The following is a 26,540-nucleotide window of genomic DNA, read 5'->3' on the forward strand; positions in this document are numbered from 1 at the left end:
TGTAGTTGTATACGGTAAAAATATATACAATCTCTATTTCTCTCTAAGATCTGATTCGGTCCATAGTGACCATTTGCGTCTTTATTGTATTTCCCTAAGTAAATATTGCATGTCATTCAATTAGCATCAATGCTATTCATCAATTGCGTTCCTACTTAACGTCCATATACGCTATCCCCTATGATATTTATTGAGATCCAAACACATATCCTATACCCATTTATAAATTCAATTGATTTCCCGAATCCGGGGTAAACAGTAGTTTTTCCTTTTCTCTCATTCTCTCCCTCTTTTTCAATTTTAGTTACTCTTTTCTCAGAAGGTGCAACTATGAAAACTTGTGGTTAACTATTAAAAGACAAAAGGTTAGAGACCTTATGGCTATTCTTGTGTTAAAAATTGTTTGTTGTGATCCTCAATGTCACTAAAAGTCGTGGTTGGTCTCCTTTTCATTTGATATCACAAGGCTCTGCTCTTCCTATGTTGGTAGATTTGGTGCTTGTTTGTTGGAAGGGTAGGAACTTTCAACTCCAGTGTCCTTATAGCTAGCGGATCAATTTGTTAGATTTGCTTTAGATTGAATTTGTTAGTAGTTTAACGAATTTCCGGCTCCTAGAGACACCAGTGGCTAAGTATAAAGCAGGAAATCCATAGAGCATTGGGCTTAAGGTATTCATATCAGAATGTTTTTTAGTAAAACATCTTTTTACTTGTTTGTAATACAAATATAGGTCTCTCATTGTGTCTTGGGTTGTTTATTGATGTTGTAAGTAATGATTTTTCTCTACCAACAGATTTTGGCTATTTGAACCTCGATGTGGCATGCATGACATTGGAGGTTGGTATGTGGAGACATTTAGATAAGAGAGGCCGAAATGTGCCATCTCAGAGGTATTGGGATGGCTTAGAGGCAAATGATCACTTTGAGAATTAAGTACCTGGTGTAGACACCTCAAACATATGAAATTGAAATTCTCCACCCATTTATGATAATCTTATGCATTGTGGCACTTTGGCAAAAACAAGTTTAGGTATTTTATGAATTGTGCTGATAACATGTTTTGCATTTCGATAAATTGATCTAACTTTACAATGCAGGATGTGTTTGCACCCTGTTTGAAAAGATCAATATGAAAATCATTCTGTACTTTTAACAAGCCTAGCCAATGCAACTGGGCTGGATATGGTTATCGTTCTCATTATGTCCCATGGATATGGAAAATATATCTGCAATTGTAATAACCATGAATAATTCCCTTCTCCTGATGTTGCATAAACAAATTCCATATGAAATGTTGTTGGATTATCTCGTAGACTTGAAAGCAGTAACATGGGTTTGATGTGCAGATATATTCTTCAATGTGCAGGAGACTACATGCAGCAATATACTTGCTTGCTCTTGCCTACAGGACTCTGGATATTGAACATTCAAGGAGAAATAAACAGAGAATGAAGGATCTTATGGAGTCAAATGTATCTAGAGTTCTCAGCTGGAGCAAGAGACTAGTAAGCTGAAGCATAGTGACGTTCAGCTTTATAAATCATATCCTTGCTCAGGAATTTATTAGGAAACTCTATTTTCCTTTTTTGAGAAAGGTAACAAATTTATATTCCGTTAGCACAAAGGCAGTGCTAAAAGCCATATTTTCAATTTTCAAAAAGAGCTGATGAAACAGATGATTCACTGTTGTTCAAGAATCCTCATATAAGCTAGGTCGTTGATTTGGATGGTTCGTGGATTGATGAGACAAGGACCATGAGCCTTGGGGTGTGTACGGTATGGAGGAAAACATTTTTCAGTTTTCTCATGTTTGGTCGATAAAATTTTTTGGAGAATATTCTCTCAAGGAAAACAAGTTTTCGTAAAATGAGGAAAATGACTTTCCTAGTGGAAGTTGGGAAAACAAGTTCAACAAGTGGTGCTCCATATTGGTTGTGTCCTCTAGACCCTCCAACATACCTCATATTCATCCCCACCACCGTAGCCCTCCATCCCACCACCCCACACCCCTACTTCCCACCCTGCCTCTCATAGATTTAGATTATATACAAATGCTTTTAGGATAATATTTTTGGCTTATGTACCGAACACAAGAAAAATAAGCAAGACATCCACTTATTTTCTAAGAAAATATTTTCCTTCATATCGAACAAAACAGATTTTTCGTATATGATGCCATTGAATTCACCAATCACTGTGAAGCGGCTTAAAAATGCTCTTTCAATCTCCAATGAGATTGATGTGCTGCTGCATTTCCTGGTCTCTTATTTTTGGTGTCACAACCTAATGTGATAGTATTCAAGGTGACTCCAGTCGGCTTACTAAGGAATTGGATCTTATTGTTCCATTAAAATCTAGTTTGGCTACTGGATGAAGTAGATTGAATTGTTAAAGCACCATCAAGAATGATGATGTGTTAATTTGAAGAATTGAATGTTTACTTCCTTTTGGCATAGTCTTCGGTGACACTACATGATGCTAAACTATGCTGATTGTTATCTTGAAAGCCATATTGGGATCATAACATTGTGGCCTTGAAAACAGAGTTGATGCCTTATGTAGAAACTTCGGTAACGCCTCAAGCCGAAGGACTGAATCAGGGATATTTCGAGGAGAAGCGTAGTGTTAATGTAGATGGCTGCTATTACTGTTCTCGGGTGATGGCTGCTATTACTGTTCTCGGGTGATGGCTGCCATTGTAGGGTGGCTTTTGATTCAGATGATTGATGTGCACTTGCTGTAACTAATTTACTTATTATAATTCTGGTACTTTTGTTCTTGGTATACATGTTCTTGATATATAGAACATCAAATAGTATTCTATGAAAAATGAAACAATTGGCGATGGTATCTTTGAGTTCAACAAATCTTGTAAGTAGAGGGAGACCTTTTACTGTGATTTCTTATCATTTTATTTTAGTAGGTCTCTCATTACAATACTACATCAGCTGGTGTCAGATCACACAACTCTTTTATGCAATTGCACAATGAACAATATAATTTCAGAATGTTAAAATGTATCTCCAATTTCAGTTTTTGGATACCACACTTGATGTAATCACAGTCATGCACTGTTCTTTGGAGTGAATATAATTAAATTTTCTTTGATTGCTGAACTGTTCTGGATGAAATCTTCTACTCGTTTACTATATGGAAAAGAAGTGTAACCAGCAATATCTCTGTTCCAACTAGTGTCTATGCCAGCAATTTTAATTGATGACTAGTGCAACAATGTGTACATTATGAGTTCTAGAAAGTGATGACTAAAAATCAAATTATGAGTTCTACAAATGCAATTATATTAGAAGTGTAGTATGTATAGTGTTGGTTCGATAAAATCAATCCCTTTTAAAGAAAATTCAACTAATGCAACAAAGTCACTGAACAAATTTGTAGAATATAATGGATCAACCGGTTTAAGGATGCAATAAAACTAGTCAGAATAATAACTTCCATCAGCTAAGCAGTGGCGTCATAAAAGGACCTTTTGTGTTATGGGTCCTAAAATTCATTGAGTGATAAGTCTTGACTAATTTCACACTATTTTACAAATTCAACTCCTAAATTTGGTAAAAGATGAATTTCTTTCCTTTATCAATTCACGTTGTTCATTCAATAAAATGTTTTATTTGGTCTACCAATATAGAAAACAACAAAGCATCGTTAAGGATTAAAGATGAAACAAATTAAATCCTATGGCATTTTGTTATCACAGAAGAGTTTATTATATTAGATTTGCATGAAGCACAAAAAAACATAAGAACTACATAACATTTTTCCTAATGATTGAAGACTTACGACAACTAACATGACAACAAAGACGACTACATAATTGATTAATTAAAAGACTCGATAGTTGCACTGGTAAATTCTCCTCCTAAGACTAGTTTCAAATTCAAGAACTCCAATTAGCATTGCTTCATAGTTCCAGAACTCTCCCCCTCATATAGATCCGGGACAATATTCAAATCCAATTTGGCTCGCTCAGCCAGAATATTATTTTTTGCATCTTTTTTTATTTTGTCCAGCCGCAACTTGAGTGCTACCAACTGCTCCAACCTGCGTTTATCAGGCGGTATTTCTGAACCAGGATACAAGATCTCATACCTTCTTTTTCGACTTTCTTTCTTCTCGTTCACTACCTGAAATTCTTCATAGAGATCATCAAAGGCCTTCCCCACATCAGGTTGATCAACAACATGGGGATTATCTAGCCTCCATTCCAGGAATCTATTAATTATATTTTCGATACTAGTGGAGCCATAGGAATATGTCTTTCCACTAGGTGAAAAGAGGAGAACGCCAACATCTGCTCCCATCAAAGTTGAAAGCTTATCCGCTTTCATGAACAGGCTTTGTTTCCTTTTTGAAAAGGTAACGTAGCGTGATTCTTTACATTCAACCAACTTCATCTCAATCTTTTGCCTACCCCTACTCACCTTCCTTTCCATTGCAAAAAGAAAATACTTAAAGAAGAAACTAAGCAGATGTTTTGGTTGAATAAGCCTGTGCAATGTCGAGCGGAATGCCCATGTAATTTATAGTTGGTGCATGACTTCTTTTGTCAAGCGTATTGTCATGTGTAATTAATGTATTCACATTATGTGAATTTATTACAAGATTATCATGAATCCTTTTAATAAAATTTTATTATTATATTTATCTCACTGCAATTATAAAGAACAAATCTACAACTCTAACTCATAAAACCGTATAATGTGATTTTACACCTCTAATTAGTTGCATTTATTGTTACTTTTTAACCTTGCCTTGCTTTATGAAATTTTTTTACCTAATTATTTTCCTTTTTGACATCATCTTTATCACTTTCACTGTTATTTTTAAGATTTCCACTTTTAAGTCATATAGACAATTCGATGCTCAGTAACACTAAATTCACATAACATATATTACAACACACATATCGTGCTCTCTAAAAAAATGTTTTTAAAGTAATTATACTCCCTGAATTTTGTAGTCTTCTTAAGTTACAGTTAACAATTAAAATGAACAATAACTCCCATAGATAAGTAAATCATATTATTATATAAGTGGGAAGACTAATAAGTTCCACACAAGGAACTTAAACAATCTATCAAACTGATTTAGAAGCAAGTGAGAATAACAACTTGTAGAGGAAGAAATCTGTTTTCTATTGATTATGAAGCTCAGGAATAAAAAATGAGATACAATCAACTTATATAGACTAACTGGTCCTACTGCTAACCGACTCAATTCTAACTAATTCTAACAGCTGTACAACTGACTCTAAAATATCTAACTCAAGTAACTGAGCTGGCAGCTGCTGAGTTGTCATCAAGGATCTCTTCACCCCCCCCCCCCCCTGAAGGTAGGCATAGTGAAGATATTTTTCAAGCCTAGCTTGGACAAAAGGTAGTTGTGTTGAACCCTGCTAAGTCCCTTAGTCAAAATATCGGCTTGCTGATCTGAGGAAGCTAAATAATAAGGAGTAAGCAAGCCCTGTTGAATCTTTTCTCGGATGAAATGACAATCAATGTTGATATATTTGGTGCGCTCATGAAAAATGGGGTTAGCAGCTATTTGTATGGCAGATTTGCTGTCACAAAAAACTGGAACAGGCTGATGTAATGAAATACCCAAATCACTGAACAACCCAACAAGCCAAACAATTTCAGCAACAGCAGAGGCCAGGGTCCTGTATTCTGCTTCAGCAGAGCTTCTGGAGATGGTGACCTGCTTCTTGGATTTCCAAGAGATTAAGGAACCACCAAACTTGGCCAAATAACCTGTAACGGACCTGCGGGTGTTGGGGCAAGCAGCCCAATCAGCGTCGCAAAACACCTCAAGATATGGATTGAAAGAAGCATGATGCCAAGACTAGGACAGTGTTTAAGATATCTAACCACCCTAAGAGCAGCCTCCATATGTGACTGTTTTGGACTTTGCATAAACTAACTAAGGCATTGGACAGCAAAAGCAATATCAACTCGAGTAACTGATAGATAAAGGAGTCTCCCTATAAGTCTTTGATAGGAAGTAGGATCAGGAAGAATTTTATCAGAAATGACTCCAATGTACTTATCAAAAGCAACACTAGTGAACTTGACATTGAGTTCCATGGGAGATGTAACAGGTTTAGAGCCAGCTAAACCCAAATCAGCAATCAATTCTAAAACATACTTCCGCTGATGCATTAAGATACCCTCAGAACTCCTGGCAAATTCTATGCCAAGGAAGTATCTCAAGGTGCCCAAATCTTTGATCTTAAAATTCTGCTGCAGAATAGACTTGGTTTCCTGAATGAGTGTAGGAGCATCACCAGTGAGAAGCAGGTCATCCACATAGACTAGAACCAAAACCATCTGACCATGCATTCTTTTGATGAACAGTGAGTAGTCATAAGGACTCTGAGAAAAACCAAAACTAAGCAATGCTGAGGTGAGTTTAATGTTCCACTGCCGTGAAGCTTGCTTGAGTCCATATAGGGACTTGAGCAGCTTGCACACCTTGTTCTTGTCACCAGAATTACTGAAACCTGGAGGAATTATCATATACACTTCCTCATTTAAATTGCCTTGCAAAAAGGCGTTGTTCACATCCATTTGATGGATGGTCCACCCCTTAGCAGCAGCAACATATAGGACAGATATGACTGTAACCATTTTCACCACAGGTGAAAATGTTTCTTGATAATCCAAGCCTTCCTTTTGATTATAAACTTTGGCAACCAACCGAGCCTTGAATTTGTCAACCTCTCCACTTGCCTTATACTTGATTTTGTAGACCCATTTGCATCATATGGCTTTCTTCCCTTTAGGCAAGGGCACAATGGTCCAAGTATTGTTGAGAACTAGTGCATCAATTTCATCTTGCATAGCGCGGATACCCATCTAGGATCCTGAGCTGCTGCACTGTATGATTGTGGTTCAGTGTCTGATGAAAGCTTAGAGGTAAACCCCTGATAGTGAGCAGGTAAATGATCATAGGCAATGGAATTAGAGATAGGATACGTGCATTGATTGGCTTCTGTAGGATGCTTAGACTGTACATAGTCCTTCATCCAAATGGGGGGTTTAATGTCCCTCCCAGATCTAGAATAAGGGGAAGGCGCCATGACAGGGGCAGGGTCAAGCAAAGCTTCAAGAGATGATGATCCTGGTACAGTGGGAACATCAACAGGAATGTATGTAACATCTGCTGGTGCAACTGGAATATCATCATGGCCATCAGCAACAACATGATCATGTATGTTTGAAAAATTAATATCATCTGATTCAGAAGTATAAGGAATGGAAGTCGTATCCACAACTGGTTCATCAACATGAACCAGTAAATTATCCTTGAAAAATGGATCCTGCACCAAACCAGGTTTGTGAAATGGAAAAATATGCTCATTAAAATGAACATCCCTTCTAATAAAAATGGTCTCATTAGTCAGATCAAACAACTTGTAACCCTTCTGGTGTGGACTATATCCCAACAATACAGATCTAATAGCCCTGGGACTAAACTTGTCCCTTTTAGGTAAAGCAGTGGCAAAACACTCACAACCAATTACCCTGAAGTGAAAAATATCAGGTTCCTTATGATACATCATCTCATATGGGGATTTATTGTTCAAAACACTTGAAGGAATTCTGTTCAAAACATAGACAGCACTCTCTATGCACTCACCCCAGAACTGAGTAGGTAAACTACCTTGAAATTTTATGGCTCTAGCAGTTTCTAATATGTGTCTATGTCTCCTCTCTACCACCCCATTTTGTTGGGGGGTATATGGGTAAGACAACTGATGAATAATGCCATATGACTTGAACAGATCAACACAAGCATGATTGACAAACTCTAAACCATTGTCAGACCTAAAACACTTGATTTTACTGTCAAATTGTGTATGAATCATATTGATAAAATTCTTGAGAAGCATAACTACATCAGACTTTAACCTCAAAAGGAAAATCCATGTCCATCTTGTGTGATCATCCACCAAAGTAAGAACGTACTTCATTCCATCATGAGTAGGGGTCCCATAGGGACCCCAAACATCCATATGAATTAAATGGAAAACAGTAGAGGATCTGCTAGTACTACTAGGAAATGGTACTCTAGTTTGTCTAGCTAAGGGACATATTTCACAATCAGCTAGATAAAACTGAGACTTATTTTTGAAATAACCTAACTTCTTTAAAACTTTCATTGGGACATGACCCATCCTTTTATGCCACAAGTGTCCATCAGGAGCATTATGTGCCACCAAGGATTTGCTTATTTTGGGAATATCTTGTTTCCTGTCCAGCAGAACATACAACCCTTCTAACTCTCTACCAATCCCTCTGATTCTCCCAGATTGGAGATCCTGAAATATGCAAAAATCAGGGAAAAACAAAACACAACAATTCAGAGCTCTTGTGATCTTAGAGACAGACAAGAGATTAAATCTGAATGCTGGTATATAAAGAACATGTTGGATGAGTGCACCTCCTTCCAACTCACAATCACCAATTTTTGACACTTTTGCAGTTTCTCCAATAGGGAGTTGCACTTAACCAACTTCATTACCTACTTTAGTAACATGTGCTAGTAAGTTTTCATTTCCAACCATCTGATTGGTTGCACCTGTGTCTATGATCCAGGTGCAATCAGGTTTATCAATGTACAATGCATTACCTGCCATGTTCACACTAGGTCCTGTTGTGTGTCCACTTGATTCTCCAATTTTTCCTTGCTTCAGTAACTGCAAGATCTGATTGTATTGTTCAATTGTGAAAAACTGCATAGGATTGTTACCTTGGGGCAGTTCAGTATGTCCCCCAACTTGTGCTACATTGCCAGCCAAAGCACTCACTTTCGTCTTTCCTTTGTAATCAGCTGGATAGCCCTTAAGCTTGAAGGATGTCTCCTTTATGTGACCCTTCTGATTGCAGAATTCACACAACATCAGCTTATAACAGTTGTCCCTGGTGTGTCCTTTCATTTGGCAATGGTCACAGAACAGATAAGACGGAAACTTTCTGCCTTTCTGTATTCCTCCTTTAGTAGTAAATAGTGTTGTTGGATCGGCACTTTCACCTCCCAGATTATAACCTCCTGATGATATAAATTTTTGACTCTCATCCTGAACAATTAAAGCATAAGCCTGATTCACATTTGGTGATGTGGTCTTCATGAGTATTTGACTTCTAGCATGGCTATATCCATCATTCAATCCCATTAGGAATTGGAGCAACCTTTGCTTTTGAAGATGATCAGTGTATTCCTTAGATTTTGGACAATCGCAACATGGAGGTGGAATTATGGAGTCAAACTCATCCCAGAGATCTTTCAGCTTGGAGTAATACACTGAGACAGGTTGCACACCTTGAACCAAAGTAGCAATTTCTTTATGAAGATGATAGATCTGCGAAAGATTAACTTTATCAAATCTTTCTCGCAAATCTTCCCAAACAGCCTTCGCATCTGATCGGAACAAAATTCCACTGAGTAATCCTTTATTCACATTGCTCATTATCCAAGAGATAACCATTGCATTGCTTCGCTCCCAATGATTCACCAAATCTGATCCATACGTTTCTCGAGTAATTGATCCATCGATGAAGACAATTTTGTTCTTAGTCAACAAAACCAGCTTCATAGCTCTACTCCACAATGTATAATTCTTCATTCCTGTGAGTTGAATTCCAATTTGAACTCCATTCGAATCTGATGCACTCAAATACAAAGGATGATTGTGATCGAACTTCATTTGTGATGCATTCGTATTTGAATTTGCAGTTTCTCCCATTTTGACCTAAAATTGCAACTGGAATCTTTGACCTAAAATCGCAACTGAAAAAAAATTGCAACTGAGATGAAGAATCTCTCGATTTTCTTCGAACAAGTGATGAAGAAAAAACCCTAGATCCTTTCAATCAAATTGCTCTGATACCATAATAAGTTCCACACGGGGAACTTAAACAATCTATCAAATTGATTTAGAAGCAAGTGAGAATAACAACTTGTAGAGGAAGAAATCTGTTTTCTATTGATTATGAAGCTCAGGAATAAAAAATGAGATACAATCAACTTATATAGACTAACTGCTCCTACTGCTAACCGAATCAATTCTAACTAATTCTAACAGTTGTACAACTAACTCTAAAATATCTAACTCAAGTAACTGAGCTGTCATGAGCTGGCAGCTGCTGAGTTGTCATCAAGGATCTCTTCAAAGACACCAAGCGCAACCTTTCTGATCCAATCCAAGCAAAGATCAAATATCTCCCTTCCAACTGGTAAAGGGGAAAAAGAGAATTCAATAATTAAGAGTTACGTATATAATTAGATCAAAGTAAGGCACAATTGAATTAGGTGCAAAATATATACTTGCGGCCTTGTGCAAAATTGTTTGCAACAATCAATTGATCAAGCTGAAATAGCTGGCTAAATGCTCTTGTTCTCACTTCATCAATAACATTGGGCTTAAGATCAACAAAAGCAATATGAGAAACGAGCTTCCCTAAGCCGAGTTCTTTGAAAAATGTATTGAAGGCATCATCACCTCCCTTAACAGTCTTATTCACACATTTCTTAAGAGATAGGAATAAACATGAATTGCTAAGTTTCAGGCATTCATTTGCCATTAAGAACAAATATTTCATATTTATAGTAACCGTTTGATCTCATTGAGTCATTGTCGGTGATGATGTAAAAGGTTTTCCACGATTTTTTTTTTTTTTTGAAGTCAATCTTGGAGGCTTCAGACTCATGACTTCAATTATCACAATATTGCTTATACACCTAATTTCTACGAATAGCGAGGTCCAAAAATTAATAGTATTCTACATGCCCTAACTCTTTAGAGGAACTCCTAGTGGATGTCAATTCCTCTCAAACTTGTCGATGGATGCTCCATGTCCGAAGTTTGAATTCTTATTAGTTTGTTCCATCCTCACAATAACATTAGAGTGCAAATTCATAACTCGTTATTATATGTCTTCGTAGGCAGAGTATATGACAGTCATATGATATAGCTATCCACTTTCCCTTATTCCTACTTCCCTTTCTTCCAAGTTCCAAGTTGAATTTTAGCGTTCTAATGTAGTCACTTTCAACAATATATAAGTTTAACTGTTGGAAATTTTTTCTACTGAAAACCTTCTTGTTGGCATTAGCTAGACTAATGCATATATGAGTTTTGATGATTGACAAACTGGCAAACAATGAGTGATACCATGAAGCAGAAGTTCCAAACACAAGAGATTAGGTGTTTGAATGAGCAAGAATGCAGTGCACATTGAACAAGTCCAAAGACCTGATCACAGATACAGTTGCAAGTAATGCACATGAATCGAGTTCACAGACATGTTCCATCAGATACAGACAAGCACAGAGAAAGAAGTTACCCAGCCTATAGAGATATTTATTATGCAGCATAAATGACTCAATGAATAGAACAACTGAACAAGGCAACAAAAGGGAGAGACACAGAGGGCGATAGATGACTCAGTGAAGAATCAGTTCAATGAAAAGTAGAACAAGTGTGCAAGCATGTTCTATACCAAAGAGCCATCATATACAAAAGAGGGATGATCACAAGTCATCAGGTGCAATGGATGAATGACCTAGCAATGATCAGTGGTGAAGGAGTGGAGAAGACCAATTGCAGACACAGAGCTTACAGTTATATGAAACAGGTTTGTCAACATGTTCCAAACAAGATCTCATAAAAAATTCAACAGTAGATGAAGAATGAAAGAGACTGGTGGATTAGGTACATGAATATGTTCTATCTCAGACAGTACAGAGATTCAGAGGCAGACGAACCAGGTGGATGAAACAGTTTCGTGAACATTTTCAGGGCAAGTCCTACAACAACTAAGATTTGCATAATCATGGAAAGAACTTGACGGTCAAGTATGAAAGATTTCTTGCCATATTTGTAGGGATTAGTAAGCCTTCTACACGTATTAGAAGCAGACTCAACAAGGCAAGAATCCAAATGCTAAACAAACCCCATTACATATCATTGACCGACTAAGACAAGGTTTTGTACTCATCGACCTGCGGAGCATCAAGGGCTATACATATCCAGGTCTTTTTAAGAAGAAGTTTGCGCACCCACAAAGCGAGAATTCAAAATATTGAGTGAAGTAGATGTATCCAAGAATATTCAAGAATTCGAGGTTGTGTCCCTAGTGCAAGAAGAAAAATTGAAGGAACTATTTTACTATATAATGTTCTCCAGTTCACAAGTCTAAATATCTTGTATTAGGTTTGGTTTGTTGAGTGTATCTTTATCCGTTTATTAGGAAGCATAAACGTAGATCTAAACCATTTAAACTTCAAGTTAGAGTCTAGCTTGAAGATATATTTCTAGTCAGAGGTTGGGTAGCAAGGCTGTTGTAGAGATTAGGTTGCAGAGTATGTAACTTAATTTGCAGTTGGCTCATTGTTGTAATGAAGTTGTTGGGGAAATTCTACATATATGTAGGTCGTGGCTTTTATCACCTTTTGAGCCGGGTGGTTTCAACGTAAAAATCCTATGTCCTTTACCTTCATGTTTGTTTTTATTCCGCAAACACGTTTATAGAACAGGTTAGGTAACGTGCTCTGTCCATAGGCAAAAAGTAGGTAAGTGCAAAGCTAACACTTCCCTAAAACAAATATTTTCAAAACTCAAACATATGAATAAGATGTTAGAGTTAACTTGGTGTGAATGAGAAATGAATGGAAAATTACAAAATTTGAGCAAAGTTAGATGAGAACTTTATCCCTCATTAGTGGTGGAAAAAAAGGGTCATGTGTTTATATATAGATACACATCTTCTAGCTCTTAAAGAGTTGAGAAGAGATCTCCCATCTTGTTGTCATCGCTCGGCTCAGCTTCGGTTTAATATTCTGTTTGAAGAAATAAAAACTTCAACGCTTTATTAAATCTAGTTCTGTGAAAATTTATTTGATTCGAAGATTTAAAAACTTCACCGTTTGTTAATTTTTTGTTGCTGGCAGCAGAAAATGTCCCTCTATTTGACTACTTTAAGTCTACAGAAGTTCATTAAAGAGAATGTTCTGGTTTTGCTGGAATCAACTCTCGAGAATGAACATTTTATTGTGACTGGAGGCTTGAAAGGACTCAGACATTTTGTGCAAGAACTATGTTTTTAGTGGACTGGAGGATGATCTTTACAGCGTCTATAGTAATGTGCAAACTTCAAAAGAACTATGGAATCGGTTGGAAAAGAAATATAAAATCGAGGATGCCGGATTGAAGAAGTTTGTTTCAGACAAATTTCTGGACTTTAAGATGGTACATAGCAAGCCTGTCATTACCCAAGTCCAAGAGGTGCAAGTGATCATCCATGATCTCCTTGCTAAAGGTATAATCTGAATTAAAGCTTCTGTTGAAAGTATAAATTATGTTGCTAATTATGAATTCATCATTGAAGGTTTGGTCATCAATGAGGCTTTTGTAAGCTTTTGCTACTCCCATAAGCACTTATTTTCACCCAAAAGCTTGGCCAGATACTTCCTGTCTTTAAAATAAGCACTTTTTGAAAAATTAAGCAGACCTTCCAAAAGCTTGTCCAAACATGCTAGAATTGACCCACTTTCAGAAGACTTCCCACTGAAGTTAAAGGTCATCGGCATGCAAATGATCCACGTGCGCTAAGACTTACCGGAACTCTTAGTTTCACTCTCTCCGATGAAGTAATAGTTTTAACGAAAAAAAATTGTCCAGCGATCCAATCAGAATGAAGAGGAGAGGGAAATCATTCACAGGAGGATGGTGGAACCTAGGGCTTGTTATGTTTGTGGGACTGATATAACGACCTGATATATGAAATTAGCTATTAGATCCAACATCAACCCATTCAGTTGGTTATTTTAGTTATGATTAGTTAATGAGAAAAGGAGGGAAAGTTTGTTAGAAACAGTTACAGATTAGTTGATTCATTCCATATATACTCTTTTACTTAGATCAAATCATTCATTCAGAAATATAATAACAATTGGTCTTAATATCTTCTTCTTCTTCTTCGTCTTCTTCTTCTTCTTCTTCTTCTTCTTCTTCTTCTTCTTCTTCCATCTCTTGCCTTCCTTCTTAACTGGGATTCTTAAACTATTCCGCTAGTTCCTGATCCGATCTTCCAATTATTCGAACTCAATTCTTTGAGTTCTTGTTTTTGGTTAACATAGGTATCAGAGCCTTAAGCTTCTTGAACTGTAGATGAATGTCAACTTTCAAAATCATATATCGAGTAAACATTGCAATTAAACTCAAAAATGCGGAAGAAGGCTTGAAATGCGCACGGGAATTGTTGGATAGATGGATCTTGAAGCAACAATTGGGGGAACAATCTTAGCCATAATTTATTGTTGCTGAAATCTCTTCTCTGGATAGAAATTCTTCAACACTAAACCTGAACTTCTTGAAGGCATGCTTCATGCCACACTTTTTATGGAAAATGAAGGTGATGTAGATTCTTCTGAAGGTTGGTCTCTTGTTGCAAATCGTGTGGAAGATAACAGTGATATAGGAGATTTTGGAGTCTTGGTTCTCGATGTTATTTCCATGAAAAATGAGAACAAAGTGTTTACAACTTATTTCAATAGTGAAGAAATTAATTTCAATGCAAATGAGCTAGTGATAACAAGAGACACGAAGGATATACAAGTTGGAACTCTCGTACTCTTCATGCATTCCCAATTCTGTCCTTCTCGAGTTCTAGAAGGCCCTGAGGTAGATTCTGATTTTTTTCTTGATGTATATTCAAAATTTGAAAGAGATGTAGCCGCTCCTTACATGTTCGATCAAATGCCTGAGAGAAATGGGATGTCGAGGAATAATATAATATATTATTATGTACCTTTAGCTTCATGGCACCCTATTTTGTCCGGTTATTTTAATGTGAATTCTTGTAATGCTTTCATGTTGGAATATGAGAATATGATTTTGGATAAGGAAAAGGAGAAACATATTGTAACGACCCGCTTGGTCGTTATGCATGCTTTGACCATTCTATCCTTGCTAGTACTTACCCGAGGCTAGAAATGAGCGAACCTAAATAATTTGGTTGTGATGTATGTTGTGTTTCATGATATGTAAGTGACTCTGTGATGTGTTTTTAACTTGGTTTGGTTGTTGGCTTGTGTTCATAGGGCCTTAGAATGATTTTGAGAGACTAAGTATAAAATTATTGGAATTTCCGTGCTCACAGGTTTACAACGCCTCGTTGCAGCAAAGACTTGGTTCGCTACAACGAAGGGTGGGAAAATCCTAGGGTTCATTACGGCGAGGGACCTATTTGCTGCAACGAGTCCGTTGCAGCGAGACATGGGTCACTGCAACGAAGATCACTTAAGTCTAATGACGAGTTTATGTAGTTATTTTGTGCCCACACTTCTCATAATCCCCAAAACAGTTCCCAAGAGCATATAGGCGAATTTCTAAGGCTGGGGCACTATTCTCCATCAAAGGTCAGCCTTAATCACTAACTTTCTCGCTTAATGTTCATATTAGATTCTTGTTCCAATCAAAAGACCCTTAATGGGAATTGAAGGGTAGAACACAAACACCAAGAAAACCCTAGAATACTAATGGGTTACTGTTTATTGTTGTTTAATGTTGTTTGATCATCTAAGAGAAGATATTATCACTTCCTAAGATGAGAACTGATTATGCAATGATGGAAATTGCTTGTTGAGACCTAGAGTTCCAATAAAAATGAGAACTTTGGCTAAAATCAGATTTGTAAGGTTGAATTGATTATAGAACCCATAAATAGAGTTAATATGATTGTTGAGACTAGAATTAGGATGAATATGTTCCTAAGGAAAGTGAACTATTGATTAAGGATAGAAGTGGAGGGATTGTCTTTCCCAAATTGTTATTATTGAGTGAATGCTCATTTACTTACTTAGCATTAATGTTTCTAAACTTTGAACGTTCTGAGGCATTGCGGAAGAGAATGGCTGTTGCGAAGTGATTCCATTGCTCAAATCTGCTCTGAGGTAGGTTATGATTAACTTGAGTTAGAGTTTGATTAGTTGATTGTATATGTCGTAGAATTTGTGGGAGAAAGCATGTCTTGGTCTTCGGACATGGAGTTTGGGTGATCTTTGTTAGTTGTATGATTAAATTGTGTGAAGTGATTCTCTATTGTTGAGGTTGATAAACTTGAATTGTATTCTTAAGACCGTTGAAAGAGAGGTGTTCATATATACCCTTCGGATACGAATTGAGATAGTTACATATTATATTATCATTGAGCATATTATTTGTGAGTCTTATTGTGACTTGTGATATTTGATTATACTTCATTGGTGTTGACTTGATACGTATTCTTGAATTATTCTTGTGATGTGATTATGAGGCAATTATTAATGATGATTGTTATGAGACATATACATCTCTTAAGGCACATTTGACAGGGGGTGACGATGTAGCCTAGTTATGAGCTTGTGGTCCAAGGTCCGTTCCGGAACGAGTGGTACATGGACACCATGGGTCCCCTGCAGGTCATGGCTATTTGGGAAAAACATTACTGTTTAGCATGTGTGTACAGACAAGGGAGATTTTTATCATTTATTGCATTACATTTGGCATGTCTAGCGGTGTTCTTTGTTGATGATTGGCGACTGATTTCTGAGTGAGTAATGTTCGAGGATACTTATTGTAGCGGTTCACTTTTTACGCGGGTTAAGGCATAAAAGCTACTACGAACTCGTTGGTGCTCTTTCGGACTTTGTTTAGAAAAAAATCGCCACCTAATTTTTAGGAAATTAGGAAAAAACGAGGATGAAGGGTTTATTCAAATACCGTGAAAAATCCTTCGTAATCCAGAGTTCTAGGTAAGGGTTCCCCTAGGAAAGGTGTTAGGCACCCTAGTATTGGAAGGTGTTAGACACCTTAGTATTAAGGATCCGTACTATACGGTTGACCTTCGAATTCCAATGTATGAGTATTTGCATGAACTGTCTGTTTAATGTTTATTCTCGCAAAAAATCTTGTCATTTTGCATGTCATTTTGAGAAAAGAACTTGGACACATTCCCTTTATATATAGGGTACATAGATTCGGATTTATAATATCCGGATAAAATAATCTCCCTTAGTATCAAGGATGATGTATTTTGTGTTATGGAAAATGAATATAAATTTGTCATCTTTACTCGCATGTTTTTGAAAAATATGAACTTGTTTTGAGTGTATAATCTTGTCCATGCTTTAACTCATACTTTATTTGGATCGATCCATTTAATACGTTTGGAACGCTTTATCCAAGAACTCGTATATACGAATGTGTTTTGTTTTAAAACATACGTCTTTTTGTTATAAGTATATGAAATTTGGTCTCGGATTGTGTAGCCAAATAAATTTCCATTTTTAAAGAGGTCTGTTTGTTTTCCTTCTTGGCTTGGCCCAAATAAATTTGTGCACAGAGTTTTAAATACCCGACGTCATCCATTCTTTTATTCACAAGTGGACTTTGGCCAAAAATTCCCCTTTTGTCTTTGCTGAACCTGGCCAGCTCTGGCCATATTTTTCTAAAACCAGCGGGCTTTTGGCCAAATATTTTGCTAGATTCGTTTGATCAAAAAAGCATATTTATCCTTGGCCTTATTTTTAAAACCAAACCTGGTTTGATTTTTATCAAGAATGTGCTTTGATTCCAAAACTCAGTCTGATTCCAAAACTCAGTCCATAAAATTGTAATACTCATGATTTTGAAAATACCCTTTTAAACTTAAACCGTGTAAAAAATACCTGGCTTTATTTTGAATAAAACGTGGTTTTTTAGAAAAGAATATATGCTTTGGTTTTAAAAAAAACTCAATCCATTTTTCTTTAACAACGTTGCAACATTTGTGATTTTGAAATACTCTTTTTGTTTAAAATTAAACTGTGTCAAAAATAGTTTAGCTAATTATCTATTTAAGTTTGTCAAAATCATTACGCTAAATACGGATTTTTGAAAATGGTTTTGGGGACTTAAAGTCAATCTAAACGGCATAAGTACCATTATCCTAAGACTACTAGTTCATATGATATGGATTCCACTATGACATGCGTTTTTACAAGTTTTTGTACAAATACACACAAAGCTCAAAGATGGAGGAAAAACAAGAAACAAATAAAGGAAATGGAAAGACTAGGGGCGTACCAAGCCCCTAGCTAGCCATTTTCACCCATGGCTAGGCCTTCTGCGCGCCAAGCTATTTAATTTTATTTTAGCAGACTCGGTATCTTCGGAGAAAGAATATTCCTTATTGGGCCTGAGGCACAATAGGCAGGCTGACCCCGACTCGAGTGGTCATGTGGTGAAGGAGAAAAGGAAAAAGAAACCCGATTAGTTTATAATTTTCTGAACTCATCACGATTATATTTACAAACAAAGAAAGAAAAAAAAACCCGTATCAAATGTGTATTATGTATCAAGCAAATTTATAAGTCAATGAAGCAAGGCAAATATGCAGGTGTATACGTATGTATACCATAAGGCCCACTGGCGGTATTTGGTAACAAAGAGGAAGGGAGGGTCGTCTTCGCCCCCGTATTCCCGATGCCGCATAAGTTCCAAGGGGTTTCATGAACCCCAGGCATGGCTGGTCACGGGCAAGGCTAAGACTAGACCCCCTACCCCCCAAATTACCTTATCCCATACCAATGTAACCCACATATAGGCAGATCCCAGGACCAAACCATAATATAACTGGCCATGTTCATGAACATAATGCAAACCAAGGAACAGAGACAATCAAGTAAAACTTCTAGACATAGGCTTGAAGTAGCAAAACTAGGACCAAACATATACTCATAAAAGGAACTCAAGGCAAGCTGATATGAACAAAGAGGCAAGGACCAAAATATACAGTCATGGGGATAACACAACTGCAGCCCACCAGTGTAACATAAATGGAGCAAGGAACAAAGCAACATGATCATGGAGAGACAACATAGGCTGCAGTATACAGATATGGAATGGCTAAGGATAGGAAATCAAAACACATAACCATGGTAAGACGCACACAAACTGTGACACACCTGGAAGGCAAGCCAATACTAAAACACACCAAAATGAAATAAACTAAAGCAGTTTACATCTTGCCAATGAAAAAGCAGACAGAACAAATTAAGGTATTTGGATATGGCAGGGAGAGAGACAAGACCAAGGCCCTCTTATATCTGAATTTTCATATTCACAGCCTGGTGTTATCTAAAGGTATCTTTTACACTCTAGGAAGATAATGGTCAAGGAAACAGCCTCACAATTCCACTAATCTCTTTCCCTTTTGCCTAACTTCAATCACAGGTGCACACTTACTCCCCAATTTGGTCAAGCCACCAATTACTCCTGTTAGTACACTTAACTCTAAATCTGGGAGCCTCATTTAGTCTACGAGTTGGGTCTATGTGATTCCAAGGTACTTTGCAATGAACACACAACCCCATAGGCCATAGAAGTGTCATGGGCCTTTTATCTGAGCGAAAACGTGTTATAAACCAGGTTGAGCCTGGTTTCCTTTTCTCCTTTCTCCAGGGTACCTTTAAAAGACACATCCTAGGCCATGTGACCTTAGTTCACTTTCAACCCCCTTGTGATCAGATGGAGGTTTGCATTTTCAAGTTATTAGCAACCCAGAATTCAATCCAAAAGGGTTTCAAGTATGCATATTCAACTAAGCAGACACAATCATCTTAGACCAGGGTCATGACCATTTCTTAAACCCCCCCCCCCCCCCAATCCCCCAACCCCCACTAAAGCATAACTAAACTAATTCAAGTCATAGCATGGATCAGGTCCAACCACTATAAGTAATTCAAGTTCCCTTGGCCTTCACAATCTGACCACAGGTGGGTCTATACTCCCTATAGGTCAATCCATTCCATAAGCCCCATTCAAACCAACCCGAGGACATACACAATCAAAGTAGCAAGCAAATGATAGTTCAGCATGCAGACAAGGCATCCTCATAGAGGTCTGATGCCCAAATAAGCAAGGAATGACACTAACCATGTAAGCAAACAATTAGAATCCCAAATCAAAGGTATAAAAGGGCCTAGGTAGGGCACAACAGGTTGGTTGAGACCTTAGACACTACATTAACTTATTTCAGACAAAGAAAAAACTTTGGAAGAGCCTGTGACTTAGTGCACATATTTATACTTAGTGGTTTTAAACTCACCTCCCTTTTTACAAGTCCAGGCATATAACAAACATATTAGCTAATTAGGATCAATGTAAATTCACACATAGCTATACTCTTAAGGCCTTGAGTAAAGGAAAAGGGATTTCGGGAGGCATATTATGTGAGCAATTAGTCAAAACAATCTTAAAACAATTTTCGTTCTTAATAATGACCCTTCAACTACTTAATCTAATCGGAATCTTTTCAAAGAAAACAAGAAGAAATAAAGGGAGATAGGTTTATAGCATGATCAGGTTCTGGTAATCAAAAAAATTCAATCATCACCACGAAGGAGACAAGTTACAACAACAACAACAACAACAACAACAACAACAACAAACAAAGGGAACAAATTCCCAGGTACAAATCGCAGGTGCACAAGTTGAGGAAAATTAGAAGGTGCATGATCACAAATAGAAGCAAATGGCAAGTAAGAAGGTTGGTACTCAGTTTCCTGTGATATCGGCTTAGACCCCCCCTCCCCCCTCAGATACACTTACCAGTCCTACTTCCTTACAAACACCTAATTCAGACAACAAAACACAGACAAACAAATTCCCCATAGTTAAAAAAAAACCTTTTAGGAGACATAGTAAGAACAAACAGGACTTAGATTTTATAAGTACTCATAGCAGATCATTTAACTCTAGGTGTACGCCCCTTACCCCTAGATATAGTTAAGTCCTCCAAATCCACCTGAGATCCTTGTGTGTCCCAGAACCATGAGTAGGAGGTCAAAGGATGAGAAAAAAGTCTTAGGGTCCTGAAAGGGAAACAGGACAGGGTGGGGTCATCACCTCCCCATCTCACTTTCCTGAGTCTTCTTTCAGTAAAAAGGGATCTTGGGTTCCACTGATCATTACCTCCAGTTCATGGCCAGGCTCACCTTTTACTCTCCCAAGACCTTTCCCCCCATCCCATGGACTTATCTTCATACCCAGTGACAACACTAAGGACCATAGGAAGGTTTAGAACAACCTAATACTATCACAAGACTACCAAAGTTGACTCATTGAACTCCATTCAAACTTTAAAGATTTTGTAGCCAAGTTACAAGCATGATCACTAAGACAGACCCAACATAAGTGTTTAGAGTAATAGCACAGATAAATGTTCAAAGGCAACTTCAAACCAAGGTTCTAATTATGAAATGATATGTTTTACTCTTTAATACCACACAGCATCTCAAAAGGCATATATGTCTTCTTTTAGGACCAACTCACACATGATAAAGCAATATAGAACCAAATAAAAGTCCCTTTGACTTCACAGAATCCTACATATCACAATTAGTCTCTTTCTTAGCCATAACTACATTATTCATTTCTTACATTTTAATCCACTACATCCAAAAGCACTACCAAACAAACTCATAAAAGGGCCTAGATAGACTTGCACCAAGACCTTCCCAGCATTCCCATTTTCTTTTTTATCCTCTTAATTCTCAAGTATTAGGTGATCAGCCTTGGAAAAAAAAGATGATTTTTCTACACATAGCAAACACATAGATACTTCCACCCATGTTAAAACAAAACAGACTCACATACACACATGTTTTATGTCAAGCTACCAATCCTTAAAGTTCTTTCTTAATACCATTTTTCAGGATTTGGCATCTCATTACTAAGTTGAAGCAAGTATAACTATCATCACCACTTAACAAAACCTATTTTACTAATTGGTTGACCATTTTGGACAAGATAAGGACCATCTCAGGACTGCCCTGAGTTCAATTTATTTAACAGTGTCAAAGACCCTTCAAACCACCCAAGTACATTCTTATTCAAACAAACTCCACTCAAAGGTCAGTTCAAACAGGTCCTAATAGTCATTATCCAAACCAAATTGTTACAATCAAGAGCAATCAAACAAGTGTAGGATTAATGAACATCTTTATCAGAATTCAAGCCCCCAAAACTATTGCTTAAAACATCCAACTAAGCATATTATTAATATAGAATAAAGTATCAATCTTTAACCTCTACCAACCTTTAGGCCAAGCACGCTACTGGAAAGAATAAACAGAATCAAACCAAGAACCTTACTTAATAAACCTGTAAACCTTTAAACAACCTTTAAACCAAGCATAATACCAAATAGAATAAACAAAATCATACTAAACACATCACTTCATAAACCTTTAACCTTTGACCCAACCTTTAAGCCAAGCATACTACTAAATAGAATGATCAAGAACTAAAACAAACATACTACTTATTAGATCTGTAAACCTTTAAAAAATCTTTAAACCAAACACATTACCCAATGGAATAAACAGAATCCAACAAAGCAAATTATTTAATAAACTTTTAATCTTTAAACTAACCTTTAAGCAAAGCATACTACTAAATAGGATAAACAAGAATTAAACCAAACATACTACTTATCAAACCTGTAAAGCTTTAAACAGCCTTTAAACCAAACACATCACCAAATGGAACAAACAGAATCCAACCAAGCACTTTATTTAATAAACTTTTAATTCTAATTCAAACATAGAAATTATTGTTCATACATCAAATAGGCATACCACCAGTACTGAACTACATTATAACTACACATAGAATACTTAATCACATCAAACTATAATTAATATAGACCTAATCTTAGTCGGCCTATGATACCTACCAATACGTGTTGTTTGTACTGACCTACACTTGCTGCACTTTTTTGTGAGTGCAGATTTTGAGCCAGAGACGTCCTCAGACCTCGCATCTAGTTGAGGTTATCTGTTATCAAGATCAAAGGGTGAGCTACTATTCGTGCCATGCTGCCTGAAGATCTTTTCTTATTTCAGATGTCCATTTTCATCCCAGACATTATGTTTATTTTAGACAATTATTTCTTCTCTTTAGACATTGTTGGTTAGAGTCCTTGTGCGATGACTTTCAGATTTTGGAGATGTAATAGCTAAATTTCCGCACTTGTTATTTATTTATATTATTGTTAGATTATTTTATCATTTATTCGTGAGTAATGTTTTATAATTGATTTAGGTAATTGGAATTGTCTTGATAATGGGTTAAGGGATTGGTTCGCCCACTATAGGACTAGTGTGGGTGCCACTCATGTCCGTTTGGGACATGACACTATTGGAGTTGGTACAAAGCAATGGGAGTTGAATAAGTTTGTTGCTAGTAAAGACCAACAACAATCCTTTGAACTCAAATATGATTGAGTTAGGTTTCCAGGGTGAAAACTGCATTTAACATCAGAATTTGTGTTGTTTATTCAAGAGCTGCTTGGAAATAAGTGCTCTCATGGGAAGCTCGTTCTGATACAATTCTTCCCAAGATCATGTGATGAAAGATGAAGAATATCAAGAAAATAAAGAAAATCAAGAAACACAAGACTAAAATTCAAGAAAAAGAAAAAGTCCAAGAAGCTCAAGTTTGAAGATTATTTCCAATTCTTGTTTCTTGAATCCTTTTCTAAATAGGTTTCTTGTTTCTTGATTTATATTTTAGTAGGATTTAATTTCCTATCATTAGTAGGACTTTTATCCTATATCTAGTAGGATTCAATTTTCTTTATTCTTTTCCTTGTAGAATATGGATTTTACTTTCCTTGTTTTTAGCTATTTCCTTTCTAGAGTAGAATAGGGATTTTTAGTCATCAAAGAAGAGACCCTAGGCCTATATAAAGGGTTCTTATTCTTTGTTAAACACTATTCACGTTTTTAGCATAAACCTAAGTTTTGTAATAAAGCTATTTTCTTTATTTCTTGTTCTTTATCCTTGTTTTTGGTTCCAAGCAAGGTGGTGATAGTCTTTATCTTGTTTTCAATAGCGTGTGGTGTTTCTTTATCACATAAGTTGATTTCAAGTGGTGACTTAGGAACTTTATTTGTTCTTGATCATTCAAGAACGCGTTTCTTTATTAAAATTTGTTCTAGTTCATATCCAGAACCCTAATTTTCTTTCCATCATTCCGCCTTCAATACTTACTTGATTTAAACCATTCAATAGTTATTTTTATAGTTCAAATCGTCATCTTTCTCCTCGTCTTGAAATCACATAATTTCGAGAAGCATAGTGCGATTTACGTCTGTTTCTTGAATTCTGCCCATCAATCGCTTCAAGAATAAGATCCTGGTCGATTGGTTCTTTGTTAACTCGAAGAATAACATCAATTTGGTATCAGAGCACAGCTGAGGTTATGCATTATGTGCAAGAAACAAGAGGACTTTGGGTTCATGAAGATGAAAAACTATGGAAAAATGAATCTCTTTTCCGCACTAGATGTACCTCCCATGATAAGGTATGTTCGGTAATCATTGATAAAGGAAGTCATGTTAATGTTGTTTCTGAAGAGATGGTTTCTAAACTTGGCTTGTTAACAAAACCTCATCCATATCCTTATAGCATCAAATTTGAGAATGATGATGCTGGTTTAGAGGTAACTCATCAATGCCTAGTTTCTTTTTCTATTGGCAAAATATATAATGATCTTGTTTGATGTGATGTAACAAAGATGGATGCATGCCACTTATTACTTGGAAGACCATGGGTGTATGAAAGGTGTGCTAACTATGATGAATATCGTAATACCTATTCTTTTACAAAGGATGGACGAAAAATTAAGTTGGTTCCCTTGTATCCAGAAGATGTTGCTAAAAACTCCAAGTATGTTGATGATTCTTTTGTGACCAAATTACAAATCATTGGTCCCATCAATGTAGAACTGCAAACGAAGGAGAAGAATGAATTAGATCCACAAGTTAAGGATTTACCTCCAAATTTTGATAAGGATCCATTAGAGCATCCAACCATTTGTGAGATTGAGTTTCCACCATTAAGAGCTTTTGAAAAGAATATAGATTTTGTTTCTTACTCCACACCAACCAAATCAGCGTATTGCATAGGACCAATAGTCTATGAAGATTTGGAAGGGAAAAAGGATGAGTTTATGAAAAAAGAGTCTATGAATGAGATTTTATTATATGATGTAGTTTGAGCAAGAATTATTCCTCGAAAGGATGAACCTTTGCAAGAATGTGTCAATTTAAGATCTCTCAATTTCATTGAGGTTAATGGCTATAACCATGTCAAATCTGGGAGTAGCAAATTTGTCAAGGAGTTCTTAAGAAGACATGATTTAATCTCCAACCTTGATCCAAAGGTAGTTGAATTTGATTTATATAAAGGTTTTCATGGCACTATCTCAGATTTTTCATGCAAACACCACATAGGCACGAGAGTTTTCAAGATTCATGAAGATCAAAAAGAAATAAGGTTTGATCATGGCTTAAACATTGAAGATAAATTTAAGATGATATATTTGAGAAATCATGGAACAAAGTTACTACTAAGAAAGTGGGATTTGGTTCGACCATATGCAAAGCTTGTTGACAACATGATGAAGGTCTATGACAAGCTAGAAAAATGCAACTTAGAGCCTGGTGAGTATGGATTGTTTCCAAATTTTTTGGCTAATCTTTCACCATTTATGGAGCCTTTAGACTCGAGGAAGAGTCTTTCTCAACAAGGGGAGAATGATGAAAGATGAATAATATCAAGAAATTCAAGAAAATCAATTCTTGATTCTTGAATCCTTTTCTAAATAGGTTTCTTGTTTCTTGATTTATATTTTAGTAGGATTTAATTTCCTATCATTAGTAGGACTTTTATCCTAGATCTAGTAAGATTCAGTTTTCTTTATTCTTTTCCTTGTAGAATTGGGATTTTACTTTCCTTGTTTTTAGCTATTTCCTTTCTAGAGTAGAATAGGGATTTTTAGTCATCAAAGAAGAGACCCTAGGCCTATATAAAGGGTTCTTATTCTTTGTTAAACACTATTCACGTTTTTAGCATAAACCTAAGTTTTGTAATAGAGTTATTTTCTTTATTTCTTGTTCTTTATCCTTGTTTTTTGTTCCAAGCAAGGTGGTGATAGTCTTTATCTTGTTTTCAATAGCGTGTGGTGTTTCTTTATCACGTAATTTGATTTCAAGTGGTGACTTAGGAACTTTATTTGTTCTTGATCATTCAAGAACGCGTTTCTTGATTAAAATTCGTTCTAGTTCATATCCAGAACCCTAATTTTCTTTCCATCATTCCGCCTTCAATACTTACTTGATTTAAACCATTCAATAGTTATTTTTATAATTCAAATCTTCATCTTTCTCCTCGTCTTGTAATCACATAATTTCGAGAAGCATAGCCCGATTTACGTCCGTTTCTTGAATTCTGTCCATCAATCGCTTCAAGAATAAGACCCTGGTCGATTGGTTCTTTGTTAACTCGAAGAATCACATCATCATGACTTCCTACGATTTATGGTTAAACTTGGAGAATGATAAGAACACCTTCCCGTGTGAAGAGATTGAGAAATCGCTCCTTCTAATAATAGAGGAAATACCAATACTAATTGCAAGGGAAAGAGTAAAA

The 26,540-nt window shown here is 36.4% G+C and overlaps 2 protein-coding genes across 2 annotated transcripts; both read right to left on the reverse strand.

Moving 5' to 3' along the window:
- Positions 1-3,702: 3,702 nt before the first annotated feature.
- On the reverse strand, positions 3,703-4,501 carry LOC132622954 (agamous-like MADS-box protein AGL29). The gene has a single exon (XM_060337647.1). It carries the CDS (start codon positions 4,450-4,452, stop codon positions 3,910-3,912), a length of 543 nt encoding a protein of 180 aa, XP_060193630.1. The 5' UTR covers positions 4,453-4,501; the 3' UTR covers positions 3,703-3,909.
- A 5,646-nt stretch (positions 4,502-10,147) lies between these two features.
- LOC132624306 (tubulin alpha chain-like) lies at positions 10,148-10,602 on the reverse strand. The gene is made up of 2 exons (XM_060339106.1): positions 10,350-10,602; positions 10,148-10,251 (listed from the first exon to the last, which is right to left on the reverse strand). Exons 1-2 carry the CDS (start codon positions 10,600-10,602, stop codon positions 10,148-10,150), a joined length of 357 nt encoding a protein of 118 aa, XP_060195089.1.
- Between the last annotated feature and the right edge of the window lie 15,938 nt (positions 10,603-26,540).

This window comes from Lycium barbarum, chromosome 12 (genome assembly GCF_019175385.1).
Source record: "Lycium barbarum isolate Lr01 chromosome 12, ASM1917538v2, whole genome shotgun sequence".
NCBI lineage: Eukaryota > Viridiplantae > Streptophyta > Magnoliopsida > Solanales > Solanaceae > Lycium > Lycium barbarum.